The sequence below is a fragment of the Parambassis ranga genome, chromosome 6 (genome assembly GCF_900634625.1).
Source record: "Parambassis ranga chromosome 6, fParRan2.1, whole genome shotgun sequence".
Lineage (NCBI taxonomy): Eukaryota > Metazoa > Chordata > Actinopteri > Ambassidae > Parambassis > Parambassis ranga.
In genome coordinates this window covers 13,313,502-13,341,247 of record NC_041027.1, presented here as the reverse complement: position 1 = coordinate 13,341,247, position 27,746 = coordinate 13,313,502, and the positions used below count along the sequence as shown (strand labels likewise).

At 44.9% G+C, this 27,746-nt stretch overlaps 4 protein-coding genes across 7 annotated transcripts in view; 2 read left to right on the top strand and 2 right to left on the bottom strand.

The window, feature by feature from the left end:
- Nucleotides 1–1,640, bottom strand: part of gas7b (growth arrest-specific 7b) — a 34,649-nt gene extending 33,009 nt beyond the window's left edge. The window contains exon 1 of the mRNA XM_028408209.1: nucleotides 1,461–1,640. Within this exon, the coding sequence (XP_028264010.1) occupies nucleotides 1,461–1,640 (180 nt within the window). The remainder of the gene's footprint in view (nucleotides 1–1,460) is intronic.
- A 1,955-nt stretch (nucleotides 1,641–3,595) lies between these two features.
- On the bottom strand, nucleotides 3,596–10,567 carry LOC114437848 (myosin heavy chain, fast skeletal muscle-like; the record flags this gene model as incomplete). The annotated part of the gene is made up of 27 exons (XM_028408781.1): nucleotides 3,596–3,613; nucleotides 4,036–4,167; nucleotides 4,244–4,444; nucleotides 4,537–4,707; nucleotides 4,784–4,909; nucleotides 5,102–5,305; nucleotides 5,386–5,694; nucleotides 5,759–5,883; nucleotides 5,958–6,123; nucleotides 6,221–6,404; nucleotides 6,487–6,683; nucleotides 6,768–6,886; nucleotides 6,957–7,083; nucleotides 7,166–7,555; nucleotides 7,628–7,718; nucleotides 7,786–7,931; nucleotides 8,006–8,182; nucleotides 8,259–8,501; nucleotides 8,578–8,833; nucleotides 8,918–9,054; nucleotides 9,142–9,265; nucleotides 9,338–9,455; nucleotides 9,538–9,625; nucleotides 9,700–9,785; nucleotides 9,883–10,189; nucleotides 10,261–10,431; nucleotides 10,517–10,567. Coding segments are annotated over 27 exons (4,464 nt in total), but the record flags the coding sequence as incomplete, so codon positions are not given.
- A 3,049-nt stretch (nucleotides 10,568–13,616) lies between these two features.
- On the top strand, nucleotides 13,617–15,623 carry adprm (ADP-ribose/CDP-alcohol diphosphatase, manganese-dependent). The gene is made up of 3 exons (XM_028408215.1): nucleotides 13,617–14,360; nucleotides 14,510–14,632; nucleotides 14,715–15,623. The coding sequence occupies exons 1-3, from the start codon at nucleotides 13,706–13,708 to the stop codon at nucleotides 15,038–15,040; spliced, it is 1,104 nt and encodes a 367-aa protein (XP_028264016.1). The 5' UTR covers nucleotides 13,617–13,705; the 3' UTR covers nucleotides 15,041–15,623.
- A 358-nt stretch (nucleotides 15,624–15,981) lies between these two features.
- On the top strand, nucleotides 15,982–25,950 carry map2k4b (mitogen-activated protein kinase kinase 4b). 4 transcript variants are annotated; one of them, XM_028408210.1, is made up of 13 exons: nucleotides 15,984–16,194; nucleotides 17,674–17,709; nucleotides 19,424–19,456; nucleotides 20,231–20,333; nucleotides 20,500–20,674; nucleotides 20,764–20,883; nucleotides 20,972–21,091; nucleotides 21,169–21,220; nucleotides 21,303–21,430; nucleotides 22,228–22,305; nucleotides 22,381–22,529; nucleotides 22,625–22,670; nucleotides 23,319–25,950. In XM_028408210.1, the coding sequence occupies exons 1-13, from the start codon at nucleotides 16,092–16,094 to the stop codon at nucleotides 23,430–23,432; spliced, it is 1,257 nt and encodes a 418-aa protein (XP_028264011.1). In that variant the 5' UTR covers nucleotides 15,984–16,091; the 3' UTR covers nucleotides 23,433–25,950. The 4 variants fall into 4 exon arrangements, with proteins under 4 accessions (XP_028264013.1, XP_028264011.1, XP_028264014.1 ...); XM_028408212.1 differs by lacking the exon at nucleotides 17,674–17,709 and having other exon boundaries at nucleotides 15,982–16,194; XM_028408211.1 differs by lacking the exon at nucleotides 19,424–19,456 and having other exon boundaries at nucleotides 15,985–16,194.
- Nucleotides 25,951–27,746: the final 1,796 nt, after the last annotated feature.

Sequence of the window (27,746 nt, the reverse complement as noted above, 5' to 3'; positions counted from 1 at the left end):
GAGCAGCGCAAAGTGGCAGGAAAGGCGGGCGAGCAGTACTCAACTCGTAGCCACAACACCACAAACATCCGAGTGTGACCGCTCATGGAACCGATGAGAATCTAGGTGTGAGATGAGTCACGCCTCAGATCAGATAAGCACGCTGTTGTTTCTTAAAGTAGACAGGATTAAAGGCTGAATCCTTATCTGGCTGTGGATCAGGGTTTGATGAAGAAATGTGTCCATGCACCGAGCTGAGGGACACACACACACACACACACAGAGACACTGCGGCTGCTCCTTTGTATTCATATAATAGGGCTGCGTCTAGTTTTTGGAGACACAAGTGACCACAAACACAAAAAACTATTGCAAAATGTCTACAGAAAGATACACAACGAACCTCAAGACAAAGAGACAAGAATGCGAAAAAGCCCACAAATAAAGAGGAAATGCAAAAAAATCCACAAACAAAAAGAGACGCAACACAACCACAAAGAGTCTAGAAACGCAAAACAATTGCCAGCACAGCAAACACACACGAGCCATGTGAAGCAACCAACAAGAAAACAGCTACAAATAGCCTCAACACAGCCAAAGAAATGCCCTCAAACGCACAAAGAGCTCCCAGCATAACACAAAAAAATGACCTCAGAGGTGCAAAAACCACAAGCAACAATCAAGATGACCACAAGGATGCAGAAAATGCAAAACAACCGACAAGACAGAGACACAAGAGATGTAAAACAACCCCGAAGAAACAAGAAGAGCAACATTACAACCACCAAGAAAACACAAAACAACCAACAAATGTGCCACAAGGAGACACTAAGGGAGCACAACACAGGTGAGCCTTCAGAGCTTCAAAGCCTCAGTGCAGACAGGTCAGAGGTCAGAGGTCAAAGCCAGCCGGACCCTCCACTGAAACTGAAAGTTCAGCTCCTCAAAGTCTCCACCCTGCTGCCCCACCCCAGCAGCTCCACTCACAGAGGATGAAGGAGCACAGTGTCCCTCATCATCATCATCATCATCATCACACTGTCAGGAGTCGGAGATGTGATTAAAACATGGCATCGCTGAGGCTGATTATAACCAACTGTCGGAGCACTGGGTGGTGTCAGAGTGTGTTAATCACAGTGTGTGTGTGTGTGTGTGTGTGTGTGTGTGTGTGTCCATGAAGAGCATTCAGGCGCACAGAGCAGAGACCTGAGCTCTCCACTGGAATGTGTGTGGAATGAGGAAGTGTGCAGCCTCTCAGCCAGGCAGCAGCAGGCGGACTGCTGGGAAGGTTGGAGTTAATCTGATAAACTCAGCACGGGAAAACTATTTATTAGAGCATCAGTCAATGCTGCCTTTATCTTCAAGTGTGTGTGTGTGAGAGAGAGAGAGAGAGAGAGAGAGAGAGAGAGAGAGAGGAGCAAAAACACTTCTTTAAAAACAGGTTTTCATCCCAAAGAAAGCTGAAAACTGTCTGAACTCACCTCCAGCACCTGGACGTAACTGGAGGGGAACCACCCCCTGGCTCCATCCTTCTCTCCCTCCCACCATCCTCCGGGCAGATCCTGGACCACTTTAATAATCTCCCCGGCCTCGAAGTTCAGTCCCTGCTGGTGCTGCTCCCCGCTGAACGGGTACAAACTTCTGCAGTACGATCCAGACATCGTCCACACACACACACACACACACACACACACACAAAAACAACTTCCAAAACTTCGCTCCAGCTCCAGGTGGTCTTCTCCTCCTCCTCCTCCTCCTCCTCTTCCTCCTCCTCCTCCTAAGAAGAAGAAGAAGTAAACTTTGTATTTGTGGAGAAGCGGAGTGAAACTGCTGAGAAGTTGGTGAACAGGTTCTCGTCCTCCGGCTGTCAGGACGCCCCTCGCCGCTCTGCTCCTCCAGCCCGCCTGCCAGCCTGCACGCTCCGTCTAAGGCTGATTCACAATGGCGTCAAGCTGGACGGAGACAGGCGGAGAAAAACAGGAAGTGAGGTTGGCGCGCCTTCAAAATAAAAGCAAACAGCTAAAAAGCTAAATATTCCACAATTTTATCATTTGTTTTGTTTAAATCTCACCATTTTTCAGACGTACTCCTTCAATTTCTGAATGTTGAAAACCATCACTGCTAACAATGACAATTTCTCTGGTTATTAGGTGTTTGATTTTGGGTTGTTGAGCAGAATTTGTCCCTATTGACCTGTTGACCTATACTATACACTACTGTTTTATTTTAATCAGTTGTGTTCCTGTGGCTGCCTGATTTCACAGGCAGTTGTTTTGTTTGGCATCTGGTAACCATGCAATGAAGCCATTTTTATCACTTTTACTTTGAAAGATTAAACAGGAAGTGCACACTGCTATAGTAGTGGACCTGACACATGTGTAACTGCCCTCTAAACTTAATAGATGATGATGAAAAATGCCTTCTTACTGCTGATATTGCTGCAGCTCAGAGTTATATTGTTTATAAACTTTCACAATGAGCTTCAGTGCACACAAAAAGCTGGATAATATCAGAGGTGGAAGCAGACACAGTAAAACACCCAGTGCTCTGCTTTACTGCAGCTGCTTTCAGATGAAATGAAGAAGTTGCGGAGTTGAACCAAAAAATTAAAAGCTGTGAGTTCCTCATCTGAATTTGCTGCATGTTTGATGATTTGAGATAACACGGTGGCTGCTGCAAGTCATTATGAAATGTACATGGTACACAGAAACCGGGTATTATTGTCATCTCATGTGGAAAGATTAAAAACTGGCACTGCGAGCTCAGACACAACAAACACAAAAATAGTAATCAGCTGTCACACAACCCAACAGAGCTCTGTGAAAGTACAAAAACACACAGACACACACTTCCTGCATCACATCCTGAAGGTTCCCTGTCAAATGACTTTCAGAGGAGATGGGAAGAAATATGACAAACCTTTATAAAATGAATACAGAATAAGAGGTTAAGCATCATGACTCGGTGCTGCAGACTGCTGGTTGCTGAGCAGAAGTGCAAGTTCAGCTTGGAATAAAAGTAAAACAAAAAAGCCTTCAGCATATTTTAAAGACATATTTACCAAAAATCTTTAAAAAAAAAACAGTAATCTGGCTGATAATCCCACATCAACTACATTTTATAGTCTTGTAGTAAGACTGATTTATAAAGCTGTATGAAATGGAAGGGTGGTGTGCATTGACCTTAGAGGACAATGAAATCCAAATCAAACAAAACAAAGATGCTCCATCTTCAAAGAATCCTCTGGATCTTCGTTGATCTTTTGACTACAGTGTTTTAATCCTGCTCTTATGCTAGGATTAAGTATTGTATGTAGATGAGTGACGCTGAGCAGGACGGCTATTTTAACACAGAATGGAAATGTCAGCAGGCCTGCTGCTGCTGATCTCTCCAAACAGTTGCTTTAATTAGCTGCTAACTGCTGCCTCTGGTGGAGGCTCATGTGTAGATCGCACACCGCTGTGAAAGTGACTTCTCACATATTGAGATTTGAAGAGTTGATTATTAAATGTACAGGAAAACAAATCAGACAAAATGAATGCTTCACACAACTTTATTATTCTACAGTTTCACAACAAAACAAAAACACAAAGAGGATGTGTCATCACTGCAAGGGTTACTCTGAGTCAGCAGCCTGAAAGGAGAGGAAGAGGAGAGGAGAGGAGAGGAGAGGAGAGGAGAGGAGAGGAGAGGAGAGGAGAGGAGAGGAAAACAAAGGAGAGGAGAGGAGAGGAGAGGAGAGGAGAGGAGAGGAGAGGAGAGGCGAGGAGGAAAGGAAGAGGAGGAAAGGAAAGGAAAGGAAAGGAAAGGAAAGGAAAGGAAAGGAAAGGAAAGGAAATGAAAGGAGAGGAGCAGAAAGGAAAGGAAAGGAAAGGAAAGGAAAGGAAAGGAAAGGAAAGGAAATGAAAGGAGAGGAAATGAAAGGAGAGGAGAGGAGAGAAAAGGAAAGTAAAGATGATAAACTGCAGGAAACAACTGAGTGTGCATGTCTTGGTGTGTCTGCAGAAATAAGGACCTAACCACAGCAGACTGAAGTGTGAACATGACAAGTGTTACCTTTCCGTACTCTCTGCTTTTAGCCCTCATCTTGTTGACCTGGGACTCGGCCATGTCCGCCCGCTCCTCTGCCTCCTCCAGCTCATGCTGCACTTTCCTCAGCTTCACCAGGTGAGCGTTAGCCTGCTCCTCCTGCAGGATTAAAAACAGAACTTCAGCCAAAGCATAATCATGATGAATTCTTTATTTCTTTATGAGAGGATCTTACAGCTTCCTCATGCTGCCGTTTGTACGCTTTGACTTTGAGCTGCAGCTTGTCTACCAGGTCCTGCAGCCTCAAGACAGTCTTCTTGTCCTCTTCGGTCTGGTAGGTGAGCTCCTTGACTCTCCTCTCGTATTTACGGACTCCTTTGATGGCATCAGCAGCTATTTTCTGCTCTCTCTCCACCTCGGCCTCCAGCTCACGCACCTAAAGAGAAAGAGAAAGTCGGACCCCCCACAGGTTCACCATCAGCTGCTCACAGTGGTGATGAACATGTCTGTGTATGGATGACTGAATACCCGCGCTTCCAGTTTCTGGAGCTGCTTCTTTCCTCCCTTCAGGGCCAAGCTCTCGGCCTCGTCCAGCCTGTGCTGCAGATCCTTCACGGAGGCCTCCAGGTTCTTCTTCATCCTCTCCAGGTGGCTGCTGGTGTCCTGTTCTTTCTTCAGTTCCTCTGCCATCATGGCGGCCTACAGCAAGAAAAGCTGGATCAAAAGAATCCAAACAACATTTAACAAGCATGGAATTATAGTGCAAGGTATTTACATCAGTGATTGCCTTCTTGGCCTTTTCCTCTGCATTGCGAGCCTCTTGGACAGCGTCCTCCACCTCGCCCTGCAGCTGGCCGACATCTGCATCCAGCTTCCTCTTGGTGTTAAGCAGACTCGTGTTCTAGGGTGAAAAGAACAGTAAAAAAAGTCAAAAAAACATGCGAATAAAAGGGATTTATGCTGCAAATCCCTTAGAGTCATTAAGAGTTACTCTAAAGAATCACCAATTCTACGCCAAGACACTTGGTGGGATGTGAAATCTGCGACAGTAAAACCACAACAGTGCGCTGAAAGAGGCTAAAAAGCAGCTTACTTGAGAGTGCAGCAGCCCGACTCGCTCACAGGCATCAGTCAGCTCCCCTTCAGCCAGTTTACGGCTTCTTTCTGACTGTTCCAGAGCAGCTCGGAGCTCCTCCACCTCTGCCTGCAGCAGGATGCTCCTGCGCTCCACCATGGCCACCTGCTCCTTCAAGTCCTCCTGGCTCCGCAGGGCCTCGTCCAGGTGGATGGTTTGCTCCTGCAGAGAGAACAAAAAAAAAACTGGGACATGAGTAGACGCAGGCGTAAAAGCTGCGTATTGCTGTACAGTTATTTCACCTTGAGGTGGCTCTGGATGTTCCTCAGCTGCTTCTGGGCTTCGGCTGCCTGTCGGTTGGCGTGGCTCAGCTGGATCTCCATCTCGTTGAGGTCAGTCTCCATCTTCTTTCGGATTCTCATGGTGTCGTTCTTGCTGCGTATCTCAGCGTCTAAGGCGGACTGCGTGGTCTCCATGACGCGCTGATGGTTGCGCCTCATCTGCTCGATCTCCTCGTCCTTCTCAGCAAGCCTGCGATCGACCTCTCCTTTGACCTGAGAGAGCTCCAGCTGGATACGCATAATTTTGGATTCCTCGTGTTCCAGAGAAGCCTAGAGTGAAGAACAAAGTGAGTAAACGTGCAGAAAAACACAATTTATTCATTCTTTGCATTACCTCGGCTTCCTCCAAAGCAGTCTGGATCTCAGTCTTCTCAGTCTCGGTTTGTTTCTTGGTCTTCTCTAGCTCATGGATGGCTTTGCCATTATCACCAAGTTGTTCCATTAGATCCGAGATTTCCTCTGTAAATGTATAACATTGAATTTGATCAGCTGAATCCTCTCGATTACACACCTTTGTAATGTAGTGTACTCACGTTGCAGGTTTTTATTCTCTCTTTTCAGGACTTCAAGATGCTCCAGAGCTTCCTCATAAGAATTCTTCAGTTTGAAGAGCTCGGTACTAAGTGAGCGAGACTCCTTCTGGGAACCGTCCAGCTCTGCCTGACTCTCCTCGTACTTCTGTTTCCACTCAGACAGAACCTAAACAAGACACATAAAAATCCTCTTTTTTCCCCATATGAGCACAGGCTAGCCAAGCAGTGATTATCTATATAAATAGGCACTGTGTCTCTGTTACCTTGTCAAAGCTCCTCTGCTTTTTATCCAGGTTGGCTGCTTGAGCATTTGCTCTCTCCACATCAGCCATGAGGTCCTCCACCTCTCCCTGAAGCCTCTGCTTTGTCTTCTCCAAAGACGAACACTTGGCGTTCACAGCCTCAATGGCCTCCTCTGCCTCCTGCAAACGCTGCGCGAGCTTCTTCCTGATGGTTTTTTTTAAATAAGGCATCAATAACGACAGCTATTCCTCACATTGCAATTACCTTTGATATCTCACTGTCTCACTTCGCCTCCTCCAGTTCATCATTGCGCTGGATGGCATCAGTCTCATACTTGTTTCTCCACTGAGCCACCTCACTGTTGGCCTTGGACAAGGCTCTCTGCAGCTCAGCCTTGGCCTCCTGCTCCTCCTCAAACTGCTCCCTCAGGAGGTCACAGTCATGACGGGCAGATTGGAGGGAATGGGCGAGGGCATTCTTAGCCTTAGAGGGAGAGGTTGACTCAACAGATTTATTCAGGCTGCTTAGCCTATTGCTAATCATTTAGCTAATAACAGCTTCACAAACCTTTGTTTCTTCCTCCACCTGTCTCTTCAGCTCTTCTATTTGCTGAGTGAAGGCAAGCTTGGCCCTCGACATCTGAGAGAGAATGGATTCTTTCTCCTCAAGAACACGACATAGTTCACCTGTCCAAGAGGGGTCAAATTTTAAAGTCATAAAAGATTGTAAAGTCATAAAAGGCTTTTAACAACCTACCATTTTCAGTCTGAAGTCGTGCCCTCTGAGTGCTCATTTCATTGATCAGGTGAGTGTTCTCTTCATTTTTCGTCTTGTATTCACTTAGCTGGTCTTCCAGAGAGTGGCACAGCTTCTCATAATTTATCTGACAGAGAAGCTCAAATTAAAAAACCTGATGGTTCATCAGTGCACATAAGCATCTTAAAGTCCACTCAGGTCTTGCTTACCTTTGTCTTGACCATGACCTCCATGTTGCTGGACAGGTCATCAGTCTCCATCTTGTACTCGCTCTTCTCCTTCTCAAGCTTCTGTTTGATTCTCTGCAGGTTGTCGATCTGCTCCCCCAGCTCTGCAACGCTGTCAGCGTGCTTCTTTCGTAACGCTGCAGCAATGGCTTCATGATGGAGGGTGGATTCTTCCAGGTCTCGTCTCAGCTTCTGAAACTCGACCTCCCGCTTCTTGTTCACCTCCACCTGAGCAGCAGTGGCTCCTCCGGCCTCCTCCAGCCTCTCGCTGATCTCCTCCAGCTCCCTGGAGAGATCAGACCTCTGCTTTTCCACCTTGGCCCTGGCAACTCGCTCCACTTCGATCTCCTCCTCCAGCTCTTCAGTACGTGCCTGGGCGAAGCAACAAAAACCGAGATGATTCACACAACTTTGCTATTTTCTATTAACTCCACATGAACGTACCTGGAGCTCCTTGATCTTCTTCTGAGCTTGTGCAGCCATGCTTTGCTCGTCTTCAATTTTAGTGAGAAGTTGGCTGAATTCAAAATCCTTCCTGTTGTGCAAACCACACCGCATGATCAAAACTTATGATTCTGCTTTAACACTGATGTCATACATACCTTTTGAGGCGCTCCTCCAGCTGTTGCTTTCCATTTTCTAAATCCATTATGGATTCCTGAGAAAGTTTCAGATCTCCTTCAAGCTTCCTTTTGGCCCTCTCCACATCCATTCGGATCTTTTTCTCTTGTTCAAGAGAACCCTCAAGCTGAAAGGTGCATATGTTCAATAAAATCATTAATAATCATGATAATTTTTTTTTTTAAAAAGCTAATGACTTACATCATCAACTTGCTGCTCCAGCTTGGTGGTTGCTTTAGTCAGAGTGTTGACTTTGTCCTCCTCTGCTTGCAGGTCGTCCAGCGTCTGCTGGTGGGCCTCTTGGAGGGCTAACTTCTCCTTGGATAACTTGGTGATAGTGTCATCAAGACTTGACATTTCTTCTGTCAAATTCTTCACCTGAATGAAGAAAAAGAGGCGTCAGTAGATGTTTAAATTGCTGGGCTTGATATGCAGATGGCCACCTGGGACAAACCTTGTTTTCAGTGGCATGCTTCTCCTTCTCTACTTTAGCCAGGGTGAGCTCCAGGTCATCAATGTCCTTCTTCAGCTCGGAGCACTCGTCCTCCAGCTTCCTCTTCTTGGCAGTCAGCTCGGCGTTTAGCTCCTCCTCGTCCTCCAGTCTCTCGCTGAGTTCTTTAGCTTTGGCTTCCAGCATGATCTTGTTCTTAATCAGTCCTTCACACCGTTCCTCTGCATCTGCCAAACTCTCACTTTCCTGTGTAGGAAAAAATGTAGCATTCAGCAGGCCAGTACTTTGTCATGGTTGCAAAATACATATTTTCGGTCCTCACAGATTGAATCTGCAGACACAAGTCATTCTTCTCCTGAAGCAGGGAGACCATTTTGGCTTCCAGCTCCTTCCTCTTAGCCTCAGCTTTGGCTAAATCCTCTTTGCACTTGCCAAACTCCACTTTCATGTTTGCCATCTCCTTCTCAGTCTCAGCACTCCTCAAGAGTGGCTTGATTTTGAAATAGAGCTTCATCCACGGCCAGTGTTTCACATTCATGAAGGAGCGAATGTTGTACTGGATGATGTAAATGGACTCCCTGTGGAAGTGATGGAGGGGTCATTTGATTTGGTTTATTTGGTTTATTGATGACCTCATCTGCATTGGGCCTAATTCTGACTACCTCCTCTCCATCATTTTCTGAAACTCCTTCCTCCTGAGAAAGCCACGACACAACGCTTGAGTGATGGTGATAAGGGAGGCCAGCTTTTCATCCCTCATTTCTTCCAGTAGACCCAAGAGTCCTGCTTTGAAAAACACCTTCAAAAAAGAAAGATTTTCTCCTTGTAGTGTCGCTACAAAACAACACAAATTAACTATGAATATGTAAGATTCAAACTGAATTACCTTGGTATGACCAAATTTATACTGCGTGTGGTCGATATCGATGGACCCCAGAAGCTTCTCTGCAGCTTTCTTGTTGTCAATGAACTGTCCTTCAGGGATCACACTTGCATTCAGCACTTTGTACCTACAAGGTCGAGCTCGTTTTTAGAGAGAAGCTTTAGCACGTTCTCATAAAGAAACAAACACACACAGTTACCTTTGCTTAAAATCTCCGTACAGGATCCTGCTGGGGAAGCCCTTCCTGCATATCCGGATTCCTTCCAGCACACCATTACATCGCAGCTGATGGATGACCAGATGGTGCTCCATGATCCCTGAAAGTCAGCCACGTTATAATAAAACTCGCAGAGATTTAGCACCATTTAAAAAACAAGTAGGATGGCACCACTGGAGTACCTGGAGTTTTAGTTTCATTTGGAATCAGGCACCTGACAAAGTGAGGGTGAGTACTCCTGAGGTTTGTCATTAGCTTTCCCAGGTTCTCCTGTTTGAGATGATCTGTGTTAAAACCATCAGCATAATTCTTAAAAAGTACGTCTGCCGTCTGTGTGCAGTTACCCTGAAGAGGGCCGACACCGTCTGAAAAGATGAGCCCTTCTTCTTTGCTGCTTTCTTGGTAGCAGCTCCTCCTCCGCCAGCACTCTCTGAGAAAATATAAATGTTTATCTACATTACAAAAAGCTGGAAAGTATGAGCCTGAAGTGAAAAAGGGGTACAATGCTTAGCACCAGGTTTTCCTACCATCAGATGAAGCATAGGTGGAATAGAGGAATGCCAGTAGCTTCAAGCTGGATTTCTGGTAGAGCTGGACTACGGTCTCGTTCAGTGGGTCCTTGTTTTTGTCCAGCCAGCCTGTGATGCTGTAGTCCACAGTGCCAGCGTAGTGCACCAGAGAGAAGTGAGCCTCTGCCTTGCCTTTGGTGGGTTTTGGCTTCTGAAAGTTGCTGGATTTCCCCAGATGTTGGTCATAGAGTTTGTTTTTGAAGGTGGTGTCTGATGCCTTGGGAAACATACACTCCTCCTCAAGGATGGAAAAGATGCCCATCGGCTGTTAAAGGGAATGTTACAAATCAGAAAACAGGACTTCACCTACTGAGAGCCGTGTAAAAGCTAACAAACCTTTTCAATGAGTTCTATACACGCTGCCAGGTCCATCCCAAAGTCGATGAACTCCCACTCGATGCCCTCCTTCTTGTACTCTTCTTGCTCCAACACAAACATGTGATGGTTGAAAAACTGTTGCAGTTTCTCGTTGGTGAAATTGATACACAGCTGTTCCAGACTGTTGTACTAGAAAAAATAACCATTGCAGAGCATGACCAGATTGCTCAATTAAAAAAAATGCAATAAATACACACATGCAAACTTAACTTACATCAAAAATTTCAAAGCCGGCAATGTCCAGGACTCCGATTTTTTTCTCTTGTCAGCTGGGGAAAGAGAAACAACATCAGCAGAAGAAGAGGCAGAAAATGAACCATGGTGACCAACCCCACATTCCACTTGTGTTTTACAGGCATTTTTAAGATAATTCTTTATTAGTCCCCGGCAGGGGAAATTCAGTGTTACAGCAGCAACAGCACACGGAAGAAAAATATAGAAAATAGATAAATAGAGTGAACACAAGGTGAATGAATGTATAATTAAATGCCAGAATAAAGTGAGTTGAGTACTAAACTGTTATTGCACATGATGATCTGGTATGGTAAAGATGACAGTTTACATTATATACATAAGAGCTGTAAAAAATAAAGTTATGGCACTGCACGACCAAGTTATTACACAGGAGGTAGTGTGGTCTTAGCTAGGAGTGGATATATATATATATATATATATATATATATATATATATATATATATATATATATATATATATATATATATTTCCTTGTGGGGCTCCCTTGCTGCAGATGACCACGTCAGACACACAGCCCTGTGCCCTCACAAAATGTGGTCTGTTGGTTAAGTAGTCCAGTATCCATGATGTGAGGTGGTGGTCCAGTTTGTCCCCCAGAAAGGAGTGGGCTGGATGGTGTTGAACGCACTGGAGAAATCAAAGAACATAATCCTCACAGTGCTCCCGGCTTTCTCCAGGTGAGAAAGAGACCTTTTATAATATTTTATAATAAATATGTGCATGCAATCTGCAGAAGTTCCAAGAGTTGTGTTTTTATTGTGACATAGACGACTCCCCAAAGCAAGCATTGCATGTAAGGCAGCATAGAGCACATACTGCCCCCCTGTGGCACTATGTAGAACAGCAACAGTGACCATGACAATTCATTTTTCATAATAAACATTATTAAAACAATACTTGCTAGTGCATAACAAGCAAAATGAAATGTATGAGTAAACAGGAAATATATAACCTTACACTTATAAAGAAATTAAATAAATCATAAGAATTTTTTTCTGTCCTCAAAATAAATAAATAAATTATCATTAAAGGTTTTGGTAGATCCAGCTGTATTTCCATGCATGTGCTTATACTCACATGTCCATCTCTTGGTGGTTGAATCTTCTCTGAGTTGAACTGCGTTTTTTGCACTTCAGGCCAAAGTCCAGCAGCTATGCAGCTACCTCTGTCAAAGGGCAGTTCTAGCCTACTTTGACCTCCAGGGGCCCAACCTGACACTGAGAATATAAAAGAAAATGTCTCCCTGAGGCATTATGAGTTTGCACTTATAATATGCCTTATGAGTGACTGCAGTTTCAAAGACCAAACACTTGGTGGGGGCATTTGCCACCACAAAACCTGAAGGTACGGTAATACTTTTTTTTTTTTATTTAACCTTTATTTAACTAGGTAAAACCCCATTGAGATCCAGATCTCATTTACAAGGTTGACCTGGCCAAGTGGTCAGCAGCACACGTCAAGAACATTAGAATCAGTCAAGATAAAAGTCAACCATGAAAGCAGTAAAATAAGTTCAGCAACAGAAAGACATCTTAAAAACACATGCACTGATGAATGGATGATTTTTGCCTAATGCGTAATAAAGAATTAAAAGCTTTAAATGAGATAAGCTTTCCCAGTTCAGTTCGAACATGAGGAACCTGCAGGTGGTAAGTGCCACTGGATCGTAAGGCATAGTGGCTGATAGTTCTCTGAAGAAGAGTACACAGATAAGGTGGAGCCAAACCAAGGAGGGTCTTATAGACCAACGCCATCCAATGAGTGTGCCTTCTTTTGCTCAGGGAAGGCCATTAAGTTTTGGCATACAGTTCAGTGATTTACAGCCAGTCACAAACCTCAAGGCACAGTGGTAAACAGTGTTTAAGGACTGAAGGCATTTTGGACGACACAGTCATGTATACAACATCACCATAATCAATCAGTGGTAAAAAGGTTGCTGATACCAGAAGTCTGCGGGCTCTGAGAGAAAAACATTTGTTCCGAAAATAGAACCCAAGTTTCACCTTCAGTTTGCGAACTAAGTTTGAAATATGTGCTTTGAATGACAGCTCTGAGTCAAGTAAAAAAAAAAACAAGATATTTATACTGTACCCGTTATTCCAACTGACATGCATTTGAGTGTACATACAACATTTAAATGAATAAGGGGTGTCTAATCATGTTTTCATGTGTATGTCAAAAGTCAGCTGATGTATTATTATTTACAATACGTTGACTTCCACCTTCAGGTGCTGGTAGGTGTCTTGGCCTGGGAAGTCCCTGGCAGGTAGTTCATGTCCATAGTGTGGTCTTTATAGATTATTGGCTGATTTGTTGGTCAAAACATGGTCTTTACTGCCTGTAAGCTGACGATCTCTTACTCGCTGTAGTACCTATTGCTTCATATCACGTTTGGTTATGGACGTACATGAATACATTGACTCAATGACCCTTACCTTGGCCGTGCAGCTGCTTTTAATGCAGGAGTCACCGTTGGCTAGCTAGCTTGGCTAGCAAGCGGTGTATGCTAACAAGGCGTCGCTAATTCAGCTTATTCATTGGAATGCTAAATCTCTTATAGGAAAACAAAACATCGTACACGTTTAACTCAATGTTTAAATGATATAACGTGAAGTAAAAATTGGAATAAACTTACGAAGAAACTCTCAACAAGCAGCATGAAGTTCTAGTGCAGCAGCAGTATCGGAGCCTCCCGTGTTTTCCAAATGTCCCGTCAGTGATTGGATGCCAGACCTGTCAATCACACCAACCACGCCCACTCATTCTTCTTCTTCTTCTTCTTCTTTATTTTCGGCAGACAAGATGCAAATTACCGATCTTTGAGGATAAATATCTTTTTATGTATCCAATTATTTTCAGATAGACCGCCAGGAAACTGTTAAGGAACAAATACGTGTTAAATAACACCAAAGTGGCTGACAGGAGATATTTTATCACCGAGTATTTTATAAGAAAAAGTTGGTATCGCACTTTAAGCCACTTCCGCATTAGCCATATATCTTGCAGCATTATTTTGAAGGACACGACCGGAAGTGGTTTTATTGTGGCATACGTGAGCATTTCCGGGCACGCTGGATAACGCGCTGTCATGTTGGGAGACGTTAGAGGAAATGTATACACATCACGTGAAATAGTGTGTGTGTGTATATGACACAGGTACCGGCAGGTTGGTGTTCACCCGCCCCGGTTTGTAGGAAGACGGCATTTGTGGCGAAGACAAGACCGAAAATGGAGGACTGTGCTCAACAAACGCCACTGTTTACATTCGGCGTCATTGCTGACATTCAGTACGCTGACATCGAGGATGGGTATAACTACAGCCGTTCGCACAGGCGGTATTATCGAAGCAGCCTCCAGCTGCTCAGAAACGCCGTTGAAAGCTGGTCCGAGTCTGCGGTCCAGCCGGAGTTCATCCTCCAGTTGGGAGACATCATCGACGGCTTTAACAAGGGCCGCGGCGCCTCTGAGCGGGCACTGGACACCGTGCTGAGAGAGTTCAGCTCCAGCCCCGTGGAGGTGCACCATGTGTGGGGCAACCACGAGTTTTATAACTTCAGCAGGAGCGCACTGCTGCGTTCAAAGCTCAACAGCACGCTCCATACAGACCGGAGCCTGAACGCAGCGCCGAGCACCTCTGACGTCTACGCCTACCACTTCAGCCCGTTCCCCGGCTTCACCTTTGTTGTTATGGACGCTTATGACGTGAGCCTGCTGGGCAGAGAGAAGACCAGCGAGCTGTACAACGAGGCCATGACTCTGATAAAGAAGTACAACCACAACGAGGATCTCAACTGTCCCCCAGGTCTGCTGGACCACACTCACACATCCAGATTAAGAAAAGCATACATGTGTACACTGAAATATTCCACCACAGGTACATGGATTAAGTAGAGAATACTCAGCTGCTGTTTAATCTGTGTTGACACTTCCTGTCCTGGGTTTCTGCTTCAGGGTTTGAGGACCTCAGGCAGAGGTTCACCATGTTCAACGGTGGCTTCAGTAAGGAGCAGCTGGACTGGCTGGACTCTGTGCTAACGCTGACTGACGAGAAACAGGAAAAAGTCACTATCGTCAGTAAGTATGACTGTATCATGTAATTTTAAGTGAGTTGTATAAAAAGTAAACAGCATTATTTTTATTGTTTTTCTCTCTCCAGGTCACCTCCCCGTCCACCCCCACTCTACTGATCCCATCTGCCTGGCGTGGAACTTTGACGAGCTCCTGGCCATAATACGGTCCCACAGCAGCGTGGTGTGCTACATGGCCGGACACGACCACGACGGAGGATACTGCAGAGACAAAGACACGGGGGTGCACCACCTGACGTTAGAGGGGGTGATAGAGACCCCGCCGGACAGCAACGCCTTCGGAACAGTCTCCGTCTACAAGGACAGGATGGTGCTGAAAGGAAACGGGAGGACGAGAGATCGAGTGTTCCTGTATCCACAGAGCCAAAGTGATGCTGAGCACAGGGCGGTATGACAGTCCACACTCCCACTACAAACGAGGAAGAGGAGTTAGACTCCTGTTAAGAGTCACAGATTACTAAAGCTGCATTGGCAATCTTGGGATTTTTATTCCAGACTGACTAACAGGAATAACAAAAAGAGGATGTTGAGTGCATTCTCTTGAGAAGTCAGGGAGTTTATGAGTCACTTTACAGGAAGCTTCTACCTTCCATCCATATGGCTTCATACGGTTTGTTTTCTCAGCTGAAGCACTCTTTTAGTTCTTTTATAGGACCTATAAGGAAATATTTTACAAGTATAATACCTCAGATTTGTTTTTATTTTTTATTATAAGACTGTAGATGCTATATCTGATGCACTGGTTTTGTTTTAATGATACGTTTGCATATTTACTTGCACATATTCCAGGAAAAGAATGGGGTTTTCTATAGGAAATGTTGCCTTTTTTTGCATGTATGCATATTAATCTGAGTGCTGTATTGTGTGTGTGATGGACTGCAGTGTCTTACATGATCCAGTTCTCAGAAGATGAGTGGAAACCTGTTTGATATACACTGTAATGCAAAGACATCAATAATTAAAAAGCCTTTATCCCACTGGTTAAATGACACATTCACTGTCTGGCGTCATGTGGTGCATTCAGGTAACATAGGAAAGTGGCAGGAAAATAATGAAAACATACCGATGCGGTGCATTAATACTGGATTATAGGGTAAAAAAAAGAAACTACCATTAACAGACAGTAAAGGCAGCACAAATATATAAATGATGACATGTGGAAAACATGAAATAACGACGACAGTAACTACAAAGTGATTGATAAATTAAGTTGTAGCAACTACAAAATGCATAATGTACTTATTTGCATAAATATTTGACCAAATTTGGTCGTGATTGTGTACATTTCCGACGGCCCGTGAAGGCAGCACAGCGGCACAGACGTGGCCGTGGTGCAGCTGCTGCTGCGTTCAAGTGGCGCAGTGTCCCGTCTGGAGGCAGAGAGAGGGCGAAGTTTCACTCTCTGCATTGCAGCCTGAGCGCTGCTGCCGGAATCTAACACAACAATGGCGACTCCCAGTCCAAACAGCAACTCAACGAGCTCCAGCAACATCGTGGGATCCACGTCACATCACCTCCACCAGCAGACCCAGAGCAGCAGCATGCAAGGTAGGCGACGGCGGCCTCTTGTTTCACGGTTTCCCCGTTTTCAAGTGGAGACACTGCTGTTAGTAGGAAGAGGTAGCTTGTAGCTTCCCCGAAGCAAAAACACCATGGTCAAAAAGGAGCCATTAATACAAAGCTTCCGGCCAAAACTTCCAAAATAAAATCGGAATGTTTAGATGTCTTACTTTGAAAGGTGATTAAGTAAATATTTTGCGTTATGTAAACAAATTTTAAAAATATATTTATTAATCGCAGCCAGGATTATTATAGATCAGTGCTTATTTTATGTTTAGATTCACTACTGTAGTCTTGTCAATGTCGTGGTGTTGACATATATATCAATCAGATCTGCTTATTACTCAGGCACATTACAAGAGTAATTAAAATAATTAAAACGTGCACTGCCCGCGGATGTTAATTGTAAAGCAAATAAACGCTAGATTCACATTTAAAACGTCTGTTCTTTGCAGTGTAGCTAGTTAGCCGTCAAATGTTGGTTTTATTTTGAAGGCCGACTTGCGTCATTTCCGCTAACGCTCTAGCTGCCTTCGGCTAGCTTCGAGTAGCTGCCTGAAACTACCCGGCTAACAGGTTAGCGGTGGTGCAGAGGCTCCAGCGGGGTTGTTACACCGACAGGCCTCCGGTGTTTTCATCCACAGACTCTGCAGTGACTTCTGATATCGTTCTATAAACGAGTGGCTCCCTGTGAAGTTGCACAGATTGACTAAATGTTCACCGATATTATTAGCATATAGCTGCTAACAAGTAGCCCCAAGGCCTACAGTGAAGTGTTTCTGTCTGCCAGTCCAGGCCAGTGTTTCCGTGCACAGCAGATAAATCATACCAAATAATTTGATACACTTTACATGTGTGTGTGTAGTGTTTATATTCACCGACTCAACATCCGCGTTTAAACACTGCTGCTTTCATTATCTGATTGATAACAGATAACAGCACGGATCGATCACATCGTTGCTAGCGCCTGTTTCTGTCCGTTTTACAGAGTGCTAGCAAAAAAAATTACATCATCACTGCCTCTTAAATAATATATTGTTTACAAATGTATTGCTAGATTGAATGTTAAATGCAGCCTTGCCTCTGAACTTGCACTGACATCCATTATCGGACAGCTAATAAGCTAATCACTTCCAAATTCTGCACATAGCTGAAATTCTATATGTATGTTTTGAACAGTTTTAGTCACACATTTTGGACAAAATGCTCCGCTACAAACAGGTGAAACAGTGACACACGTCTGTCCTTTAAAGGTTAAGATACAGATCTTTGAATTATTTGAATTAAATCACGTTACATGTGTGTGATTCACATACATTAAAGCGCGCAGTGGGCAGGGTCGTGTCCGATAATGGATGCTGTATCACAGGCCTATGAATTGATTTGTCTTTTAGAAGCAATTAAAAAAGGTGTGTGACCTGATCAGAGTGTGTGTCGAGTATCAAATGTTTTATCTAAACCTTACAGAAACCAACACCTGCTGGAGATGTCAAAATGAAACAGGTATTCATATTTATTTTTCTAGGTTTTAGTTCAAGGTTTTTCTGTTCAGGCAAAAAAAAAAAAACAATATTTCATTTGATGAAATGTTTCCTATCCACCTCCCTCTGTTGTGATCATGCTATTTGATTTAAAGACGATCCATCCTTTGTGTTTTCACCGTTCATCTGTCTGCATGTGTTTCATTGAGTTGATGTAGATACAGTAGACAGACCCCTTTAGAGGAGACACCACCGATAACGCTCAGCCTGCTGCTGGGCTGTGTGAGCAGAGTGTCATTGGGACGTTATATCACTTATACCGCATTCACACTGGGGAAATAAATCTGGCTAAAGCGGAATTAGGGCCGCATCCAGATGTATCCAGATGTTTTTTTTTCTGAGTGTGAACACCTCGAATCCGGCTGTATCCAGTTTGATGGCTCAAATGTGGCTAGCGAATCCAGCTAGCCACATTATTAGCCATATTACGAGGCGCCACCTAGTGGTTTGGAGGACAGCAAACATGCTGGATGAAGCCGGATTGAGTGCGGACACAACTGTGTGCTAGCCAGATTTGAAAATAGGTCTGAACGCATCCAGCTTAAAGGCTGTCTGGACTCAATCCTACTCTAGCTGGAATGACTTTCTCCAGTGTGAACGGAGCCCAAGGCCTTGGTGGTCTTGGTGAGAGGCCACATTACATACAAGTGAGAATAATAATAGAATCAGAATCAGAATTCCTTTATTTAATAATAGAAATCAAAGATAAATTGAAATATATAATAAATATCTAAATACCTAGACAGCATTTAAACCCCTGAGGTGTGTCTAAAGAAGAAGAAACATATTTACTACTGTATAAAAACCTTTACATAGTAAAGAGCAGGACATGAATGTACCAGTATGAATGTGCAGTGAGTGACTGTTACAGTTCAGTAGTTTGATTGAGACGGGCAGGAATGACTTCCTGTGTCTCTCAGTGGTGCATCGTGGGAGTCGGAGTCTGTTGCTGAACGAGCTCCTGTAGCTGGTCAGCACAGTGTGGAGCGGGTGAGAGAGGGACAGTCCAGTATGGTCTTTATTTTGGACCACGTCCTCCTCTGACACACCTCTGTCAGAGAGTCCAGGTCCTCTCTAATTACTATCATAGTAATAATAATAATAATGCAGAGTGTTTGTGTTCCAGCTGCAGGTTTACACTTGATAATAGTCTTATGGTCCTGATTCATAATTACCGTCAGCCTGTTTGAATCAAAAAGCAACAAAAAATAACTTAAATACATGATTAAAAATAGTAATAAAATAAATTCAGATCAATTTTTCTGCAGTGTTTGTGACTTTGCTAAGCTAGGCTACTTAGTTTATCTCGTGTTTCTCCTATAACATCATGTAGAAGCTTTGAAACACTAATATTAAGAGCAGTTTACGTCACAATATTTATAAAGTTCTGCCTAGTTTTGCATATCTTGTCTAGGCCAAAATCAGTTTACAAAAAGCAGAGTTCCATTTGTCTGCTATCTGTAGCCACGAAGCTAGCAGACAGCTACACACACGCGTCCAGCAGGCCCAGTGTCGTAAAGCTCTGGGATGAACCGCTGGGAAAACAGTGCGGTGAAACCACATCAGGTTCCGGGCCCCTGCTGTGGGGATGGCACTTGTCAATCATAACAATAATAAGGAGCCAGTCGCTGGTCCATCCAAAGGACATGCAGTAAAATGTGTTTTCTTTACTTCAGGGTTTCAGATAAGCCTGTCTGGAGTGTCCCAAAGTAAGCATTAGACCCGCACACCTCGACTCTTTGTGGGAACACCTCAGTGGTCTCAAGCGGTTTCCCTCCCTCGGTGGCGTTCGCTGACGTGTCAGCAGCACCTCGTGTTACTGGTGATCCGAAGCCGCTTCGTACCACTGAGGCAGCCTGTGTGGTGCTCTGGTAGTGGGGGGAGTCTGTCCACTGTTCACCGCTGTCACAGAGTAGACGTTTGATTTTTGCACCGGGGGGGGGCTGGAAGGGTGAGGGATCTGGAGCGTGGGGGCATGGCAAAGACGACTCAACACTTCAGCGCAGCATGGACATGACATCAATTCTATTCTGCACAAGCACAAATGAGCATGTGACTCACGTCCGTGCTGCGGTGAAGTGCGGCCGCGGTGTTGGGTCACTTTGATCATCTGGAGGGTCAGTCAGTGTTTGAATGGGATTCCCAGTGTCAGCATCCTGCTTATGGCACAGCACAGCCAGCCTGATAACACACACTGCATGTGATTTGATTGGAAACACACACACACACACACACACGGCTTAAAGAGCTGGTGGAGAGCACTTAGCTTAGCATTGGGACGCCCTGCACATGTGGGCACTCTGCTTGTGTTCAGACTGCATTTTGTGCTTTTGCCACACATGAAGGCTTATCTCCAGTGTGTACAGATGTGTGTGTGAGGTGAGACGTGTGTGTGTGTGTGTGTTTGCAGCAGCCATTTGAACCCACAGTGTGGCGTGCATGTTGTTGCAATCTGGATCTGTTCCTCTCTCTTCTCCTGACAGGTAAACGTAAAGCTCTGAAGCTGAACTTCGCCAACCCTCCAGTCAAACCGGCCTCCAGGCTCCCGCTTAACCCGACGCCGCCATCTTTCCAGAATCCCCACATGTGAGTAGATAGGATGAGATTTGCCACCAGGGACCGGTTTCATCCTGTTTCTGGAAGCGACGCTTTCATTTTTCACTTCCGATCACACACAGATTATTTCAGGAGTCAGACTCTGCAGAGGCCTTGTATGTATCTTTATGCGTATTGTACGTCGTCATGGTTTCAGAGAGCGGCTGCGGACGCACAGCATCGAGTCGTCGGGGAAGCTGAAGATCTCCCCTGAGCAGCATTGCGACTTCACCGCCGAGGACCTGCGAGACCTCGGGGAGATCGGCCGCGGGGCGTACGGCTCCGTCAACAAGATGGTCCACAAACCCACGGGCCAGATCATGGCGGTCAAGGTGAGCCGCCGGTTTGAATCTCACACACTGATACACAGCAGCGGAGTGTGTCCTGTGAGCCTCACGTGTGTGTGTGTGTGTGTGTGCAGAGGATCCGCTCCACGGTGGATGAGAAGGAGCAGAAGCAGCTGCTGATGGATCTGGACGTGGTGATGAGGAGCAGCGACTGTCCCTACATCGTCCAGTTCTACGGCGCCCTCTTCAGAGAGGTCTGAGCAGTGCTCCACTGGACGTTCTGGTTGAAGTGAAGCTTCCAGCCTCTGACTCTCTCTCCCTCTGCTCTGCTCTGTGTTTCAGGGCGACTGCTGGATTTGCATGGAGCTCATGTCTACCTCATTAGACAAATTCTACAAATATGTGTATTGTCAGTTAGACACCATCATTCCAGAGGAAATATTAGGCAAAATAACATTAGCAGTAAGTCCCCCCACCCCCTCCACACATCTCTCATGTTGCAGCATCAGGGATGTGACGTGTTATTTTGTCTCGAACAGACCGTTAAAGCACTGAACCACTTAAAGGAAAACTTGAAAATAATCCACAGAGGTGAGTTTCTGACCTGCTGATCGTCGATCCTGCATCATTCTGTCGTGAATGTTATTTTTTTTTTCTTGTCTTCTTTCTGCAGACATCAAACCTTCCAACATTCTAATGGACCGAAAGGGCAACATCAAGCTGTGCGACTTCGGCATCAGCGGTCAGCTGGTGGACTCCATAGCAAAGACCAGAGATGCAGGCTGCAGGCCTTACATGGCGGTGAGCCAGTTCGCCTTTAACCCTCCGCACGCCGAAGCGATGTATAAACCCTCTCAGTAAAACACTGGTCTATGTCAGTGTTAATTTTGTCAACGAAAACTTTTCGTTGACGACCTTTTTTTTTCCCGTGACTAATTCGTGACGAGAGCGTAAATTTAAGAAGCTCGCTGTGAACTGACGAGTAAAAACATGACGAAAAAGACGACGCTCACCGACCGGACAGTCTGGGTTACAGCCAACCAATTACTCATCTTAGCTCAGATGTAAACTCTCAGTCTGTCCTTCTGATTGGATGACCTCCCGTCCAGTGGCGCCATGATGAGCAGATCTTAACCTGTGGCTGCGATTTGCCAAGTGGAGAGAGGACAGGGACACAGTCCTGTTACCTTCCAGCCGAACGGCACACTCGGACACCTGAAATTTGAACTAAAACTAAACTAAACTGAAAGACTAAAATGTGACTTTAGCTAAATCCAGACTTTGCTGAGTGACTAAAACTAAAATTCTTGTTAAAATTAACACTGGTCTATGTGCACATGTGTGCTAAAGTCACATCACACGAGGAGCCGGGGCGCCACCCTGGAGCCAGGCCTAAGGGAAGGGCCTCTTTGGCGAGCTGGGCTGGACTCTCTCTCTCATGGGGATTGCCCACCACCTGCAAGCGGGGCCGGGTGTAGCTTTTTAGGGCGACTCAATGTAGCTTCAATGTCAGAAGGAGCTGTCAGTGTGTCAGGTTGACCTCACGGTGGTGCTGTTGTATCACTGTAAATAAATGTGTGTGCTCTGTGTGCTTCCAGCCTGAGAGGATAGACCCCAGCGCTTCCAGGCAAGGCTACGACGTCCGCTCTGACGTGTGGAGTTTGGGAATCACTCTGGTAAGACTCATTAAAACGGCGGCGCCGTAGTTGCGGAGCTGCAGCGATAACGGACTCTCTGCTTGTTGTCGGCAGTATGAGCTGGCCACAGGACGCTTCCCTTACCCCAAGTGGAACAGCGTGTTCGATCAGCTGACGCAGGTGGTGAAAGGAGAGCCCCCCCAGCTCAGCAACTCCGAGGAGAGGCAGTTCTCCCCCAAGTTCATCAACTTTGTTAACCTATGGTGGGCCCCGCTTTGTTCTGCGTGTGTGTGAGACTGATGTTTAAGTGCCTGATGTGAATCTGAAGTGTGATCTGTTCTGCTCTGTCTGTGCACAGCCTTACAAAGGATGAATCCAAAAGGCCAAAGTACAGGGAGCTTCTGGTGAGTCTTATCTGCAGTCTCATATTTTCCTGTTTAGTCATGGAAGCACAGCGATGATCCTGAACAGAGCGTTTACAGCAGTGCGAGTGGAGCCTTTAGCTACAGTGTTTCTGTATGAATATGAGCCAAAACATCAGCAGATCTTCACCTGAAGGTAGAGAGAGAGAGAGAGAGAGAGAGAGAGAGAGCAGAAACGGCGTCTAAACTAAATGTTTCCTGTAACTGCTGATCAGCTCGGAGGACTTTCAGCCCACCTCTGACTACAGAACAGCTTCACTAATGAGCGTGAACTTTGATGCTATATATACCTTAAAAATGCGGTGCACATCTATGTTGAGATATACGGTAAAGTGTGCGGGCGTTTCACATTTCTTTCAGCCTTTTCATCAAACTCTAATGAAAATCAGGGTCCTTTGCTTCCTATGTGAGTATGTGTGGCCCTAGCAGTGGTACCATCCAGAATTCTGACCCAGATGCAGCAAAGCAGACCCCCCCCCAACCATGATACTACCACCGCCATGGGACAAACTATTTTAATATAACATCTTTCAACAAAAGCAGCATTTTGGATCGTGCGACTTAAACAAAATGTTATTTTTCAATCACGTGACCTCTGACCTCTGCCCCCCCCCCCTCCCATCTCCACAGAAACACCCTTTCATTCTGATGTACGAGGAGCGCTTCGTGGACGTCGCCAGCTACGTGTGCTGCATCCTGGATCAAATCCCCGCCTCTCCCATCTCTCCTATGTACGTCGACTGACTGAGTTAAAGCCAGGGCACAGAGGCGGTGTGTGTCTGTGTGTGTCTGTGTGTGTGTATGTGGAGTTAGGTAGGGGTGGGGTCACCTAAAAGCTTTGTGATTGCGACGCTTAGTCGTCTTAGTTGCGTAGGATGGCCTGTTTTATTCACACGTTCCAAAGAACAGAGGAACTAAGTCCGAACTCTCCCATCGCCTCATTTCAAAAGATTCAACATGATCCTCCACCTGCAGCCAGAGGGAAACGGTCTTAGTAACAAACACATGCATCTTTTTCTGTGGGGAAGAATGAATAGAGTATACATATATGGAACATATATACTTGAACAATCTACCAAATAAAATGTTGATGCTCATGATCAAAAAAAAAAAAAAACCCGAACATAGCCACCTGACTGATTGTACATTGTGGACTGTATGTTATGCATCATGTGTGTGCACCTCTGACCGTGTACAGCCAATAGACCTACACACGCCGTTTGTTGTGAGCGCCTTCACTCGTGGTTAAAATGACTTGAGTATGCAGAAAACGTGTCTCTGCAGGAAGCTCACGGACTCGCGGCAGCGCGGCTTTACTTCTTTTTTTTTTGGTTTCTATATGCAAATCTGTGAGAGAGTCTGTGAGGATGGAGACGGTTCGGCGCGTTCTCACGTCTGAAGCCGGCCTCGGTTTGTGTGTCTCGGGAGTCGCAGAGCAAAGCATTCTGGTTTTCTGAGAGATTAGCGGCTAAGCTAACGGTACATTTACGTTGTGTGTCGTCTGAAGGTTAAATCTTCCGTTAATCGAGCAGAGGAGCTACATCCATGGCCGAAAATGTAAATATGTATGAAATGAATGGTTAAAAAACTACAAGTCGTGTCAATGCTGCATGAAGAATTAGCTTCAAAACAAAGCGGACTCCACCTGATACCACCGCCGCCGTGCTTCACACACAGGGCTCCTGATCCCAGGTCGCACAAACACCAAAAACCATCATCCCTTCATGCTCTTAGTTATATGTACGGATTCGTCAGCCTTATTAGGAGACACAGCGACCCTCCTATGGGTCCTCTGACCCCAGGTTGGGAAACCGGACGAGCCCCTCAAACAGAAAGATGCTTTGTTCTGTGCGCCGAGGCACCGGCTGCAGCTAACGCTATGCTACGTTGCCTGATGTAAAGTTGCTTTAGGACGCTGTGTCCGCTGATGTAAATGTGTTTTTTTTTTGTATATAGTGCATCTAATCTGCTGTTCCTGGCAGGTTCTGCTCAAGTCAAGGTTTAAAGCTCATTCCCTAAACACAGATGATGAGATGAGAGCGTGGAGGGAGCGACGCTGAGCGGAGCGAGCTTTAACCCTCCTCAGCAGTCTGTCATGGCACTGTACAGTCTAACTGCTCATCCACACTGATCACACATCCACCGTGCTGCCACACACAGGCGAGCGGCCACATCTCTCTCGCTTTGTTTGTTTTTTTTTGTTTTTTTTAAAGGAAAATGATCATTGTAAATGCTGCTAAATCACAAACTCTCCACTTCCAACCACATGACCGTCAGGAGAGGAGGAAGGCCCCCCCCTCCAGGTCTCCGCATGCTCCCATGTGACTCGGCATGTCTCTGGCTTGATGCACTGATGATAGAATGTTTCACACCCGGGATGACCGTGCACGCCCAACCGCCGTCATCCCCCTCTCAGAACGCCACTTCTACCACTTCTCCTCCCCCCTTTCCCCTCACCCTCCTCTCCCCTCCCGCAGACAGGAAGGGAGTTAGCTTCTTAACCTGTATGGATGGTGGTGAAGGGGGGGGGGGGCGCTGTAGAGAACCTGTCATGGAATAAATACCAAGCAAATGCCAATAATGTAAACAACTCAGTGTGATAAATTGTGAGCTGTCACATGATAAAAGATCGCTTTGATGTCAGCTGGAATATCGCTGTTGTTATTGCTCCTTGAACTTAATGTGGAAAAAAGATTTTCAGGCCGTCATTTTTTCCACTGGAGGCTTTAATACATTTGGAATGTGGTGGACTTTGATTAAACTGGTACAAGAAGACATAAGACAAAAAAAAGAAGAAGCTCTGAAACCAAAAAGAATAACCCGCAGCAGGAAAAAAGGTTTAAGCCAGGGGTCTCTACACGGGGTCCGCTTTGTTAGAAAATGGCCGCCGTGTCCTTGCGTGACCTTTGTCTGGGAGGAAACGACATCACGACCCGACCTGAGAGTTTCTCTGTAATCTCTCCCGTGTCCTTTCTGTCTGAAATGGTGCAAAAAGCTCTGAGAGCGCCAGGGAAGGCCGCCGCCACCTCACGCCGCCGCCACGCGTTTCCAGGAAGCTATAACTCTACCGCTGGTCAATCTCCAGGGTACATGTTGTATAAATTGCAATTTACTAGAATGTTCATATTAGATTATAAGATAATATTAAGGGCAATGAATATTATATTGTATCTTAATCGAGGGTGACAAATAAAGTTCCCATGGAAAAGACTGAACAGCTGTATCGTGTGCTTCTTGTGAATAAACAAAACTGCAGAAATGATGCTGTGATAAGTTTATTGCTCTTCTTTCTGTAGTATACAGGGATGCAGGCACAATACTGTTTTTTTCTTTTTTTACAATAGTAAAGCAAGTCTGTGGCCAAGCAACATGGAAGCTTCTGTCAGATCTGTGCTTTGTATTTCTGGATTAAGGGCGAATTATCGTAAAATTAGCCTAAAAGGGACAAAAGAGGACAGGAAGGAAAGTATCAGTATGTAACCATAGAAACCATTAAACAAGTGCAACACTTTATAAGTAACAGGAAAAAGGCCATATTTGGTCAAAACAACAACAACAACGTGAGGCCCCATGTTTACAGAAGACATCGGTGCGTTAATGAAAAGAATTCGATGGCCGACAGTTTGATCGTTTTGGGAAACGATAACATCCGTCCAGCCAGGAGACGGCTAGCTTAGCATCAAGACAGAAATCAAAGTGCAGCAGGGGCGTGTTAGCGTCCCGTGGATGGATGATGATACCTTTGTGATCAGCAGGATAATCTTCAAAAATAAATGATGTTAATCTACAGCATGGTCACATGATGCTCACATTTTGTCGCTTAGCATTAGCAACCGCCTTGTTAAGAAGCTAAAATAGAAACTGTATTCCATAAAAAAACATAAAAATATTAGCATTTTAGCATTTACCATGCTAAAAGATGCCTAAAATAACCAAACACATATTTTTATCTTTTTTTATGGCACATTTCTGCTGCAATTGTAACAAAAAGAAGGTGGAAAAAAAGAGGCTAACGCTAATGCTCAGGTGCTATTATGAGGTCGGCGGGTCACAGAGGTCACACCATTGCTGTGTGTGTGTGTAAATGTGAACTAGTGTGAAGCACTTTGAGTAGAAACGCCCTCTCAGATCATGTAGGTCAGTCAGGTTTGACGGAGCCCTGCGGCTCGTTTGTCGCCCTCTTCTGGCCGTAACAACAATAAACGCTGCTAAATGTCTTTTATCAGAGACCTTCGCTGTCTGCTTAGCTGCTGTAGCCATGGCAACGGCCACCAAAGATGGATGAAAGATTTAATTTCATGAAAGATGCTGGCTTATCTGGCTATTTGGCTGGCTAAGATCACTTAGATGTGAAAAAAATACAGTTACTGAAACCTCGGCTGGCTCTTTGTTTTTTTTTAAAATTCTGCAGTATTCACAGTAAAGATCTGAATATATTACATTTTATTATTCACAAGTGCTTTTTTCTTTCCTCCAAATGACTGATTTTAAGATAACATGGCGTTCAAAGTAGTTTGATCACTTTGTTTTTTTGTTTTTTTGGTCGATAATGGTAGAGAGCCCCAACCTGTTAAAAAGGAATGTCAGTATAAATACAGGATCAAGTATAAATATATATAAAAAAAGAACAAAATAAATAACTGTGACCTGTAAACAGTGAGTTGTGAAATAGAGATGACGTTTTCATGCGAATTTGTCAGAGCTTTCAGGGCACAGTTCTTTTAATATAAAAAATGTAAAAGGGAATCTGATATAAAAGATTTTAGGAATAAAAAGCGAATAAGGCACAGTTTGGCTTGCTGGTTATAACCGATAAGACCAAAGATCTCCCTCCATTTTTTTTATCTTGTGGATAAATACTCGTGAAAATATTGGATTTTTTTTTAAGAAAAGAAAAAAGGTCCTTCATTTTCTACACACACATTCTAAGCTGAAGCAAACGGTGACAGGTGTGTATTAAAGCTAGAGGTGCAGAGTGAGTTTTCTTTATCATATTTACATCAAATAATAAACCGAGTACATAAACCGTGTCCTCTCCCACACCACTGAAAAACCATC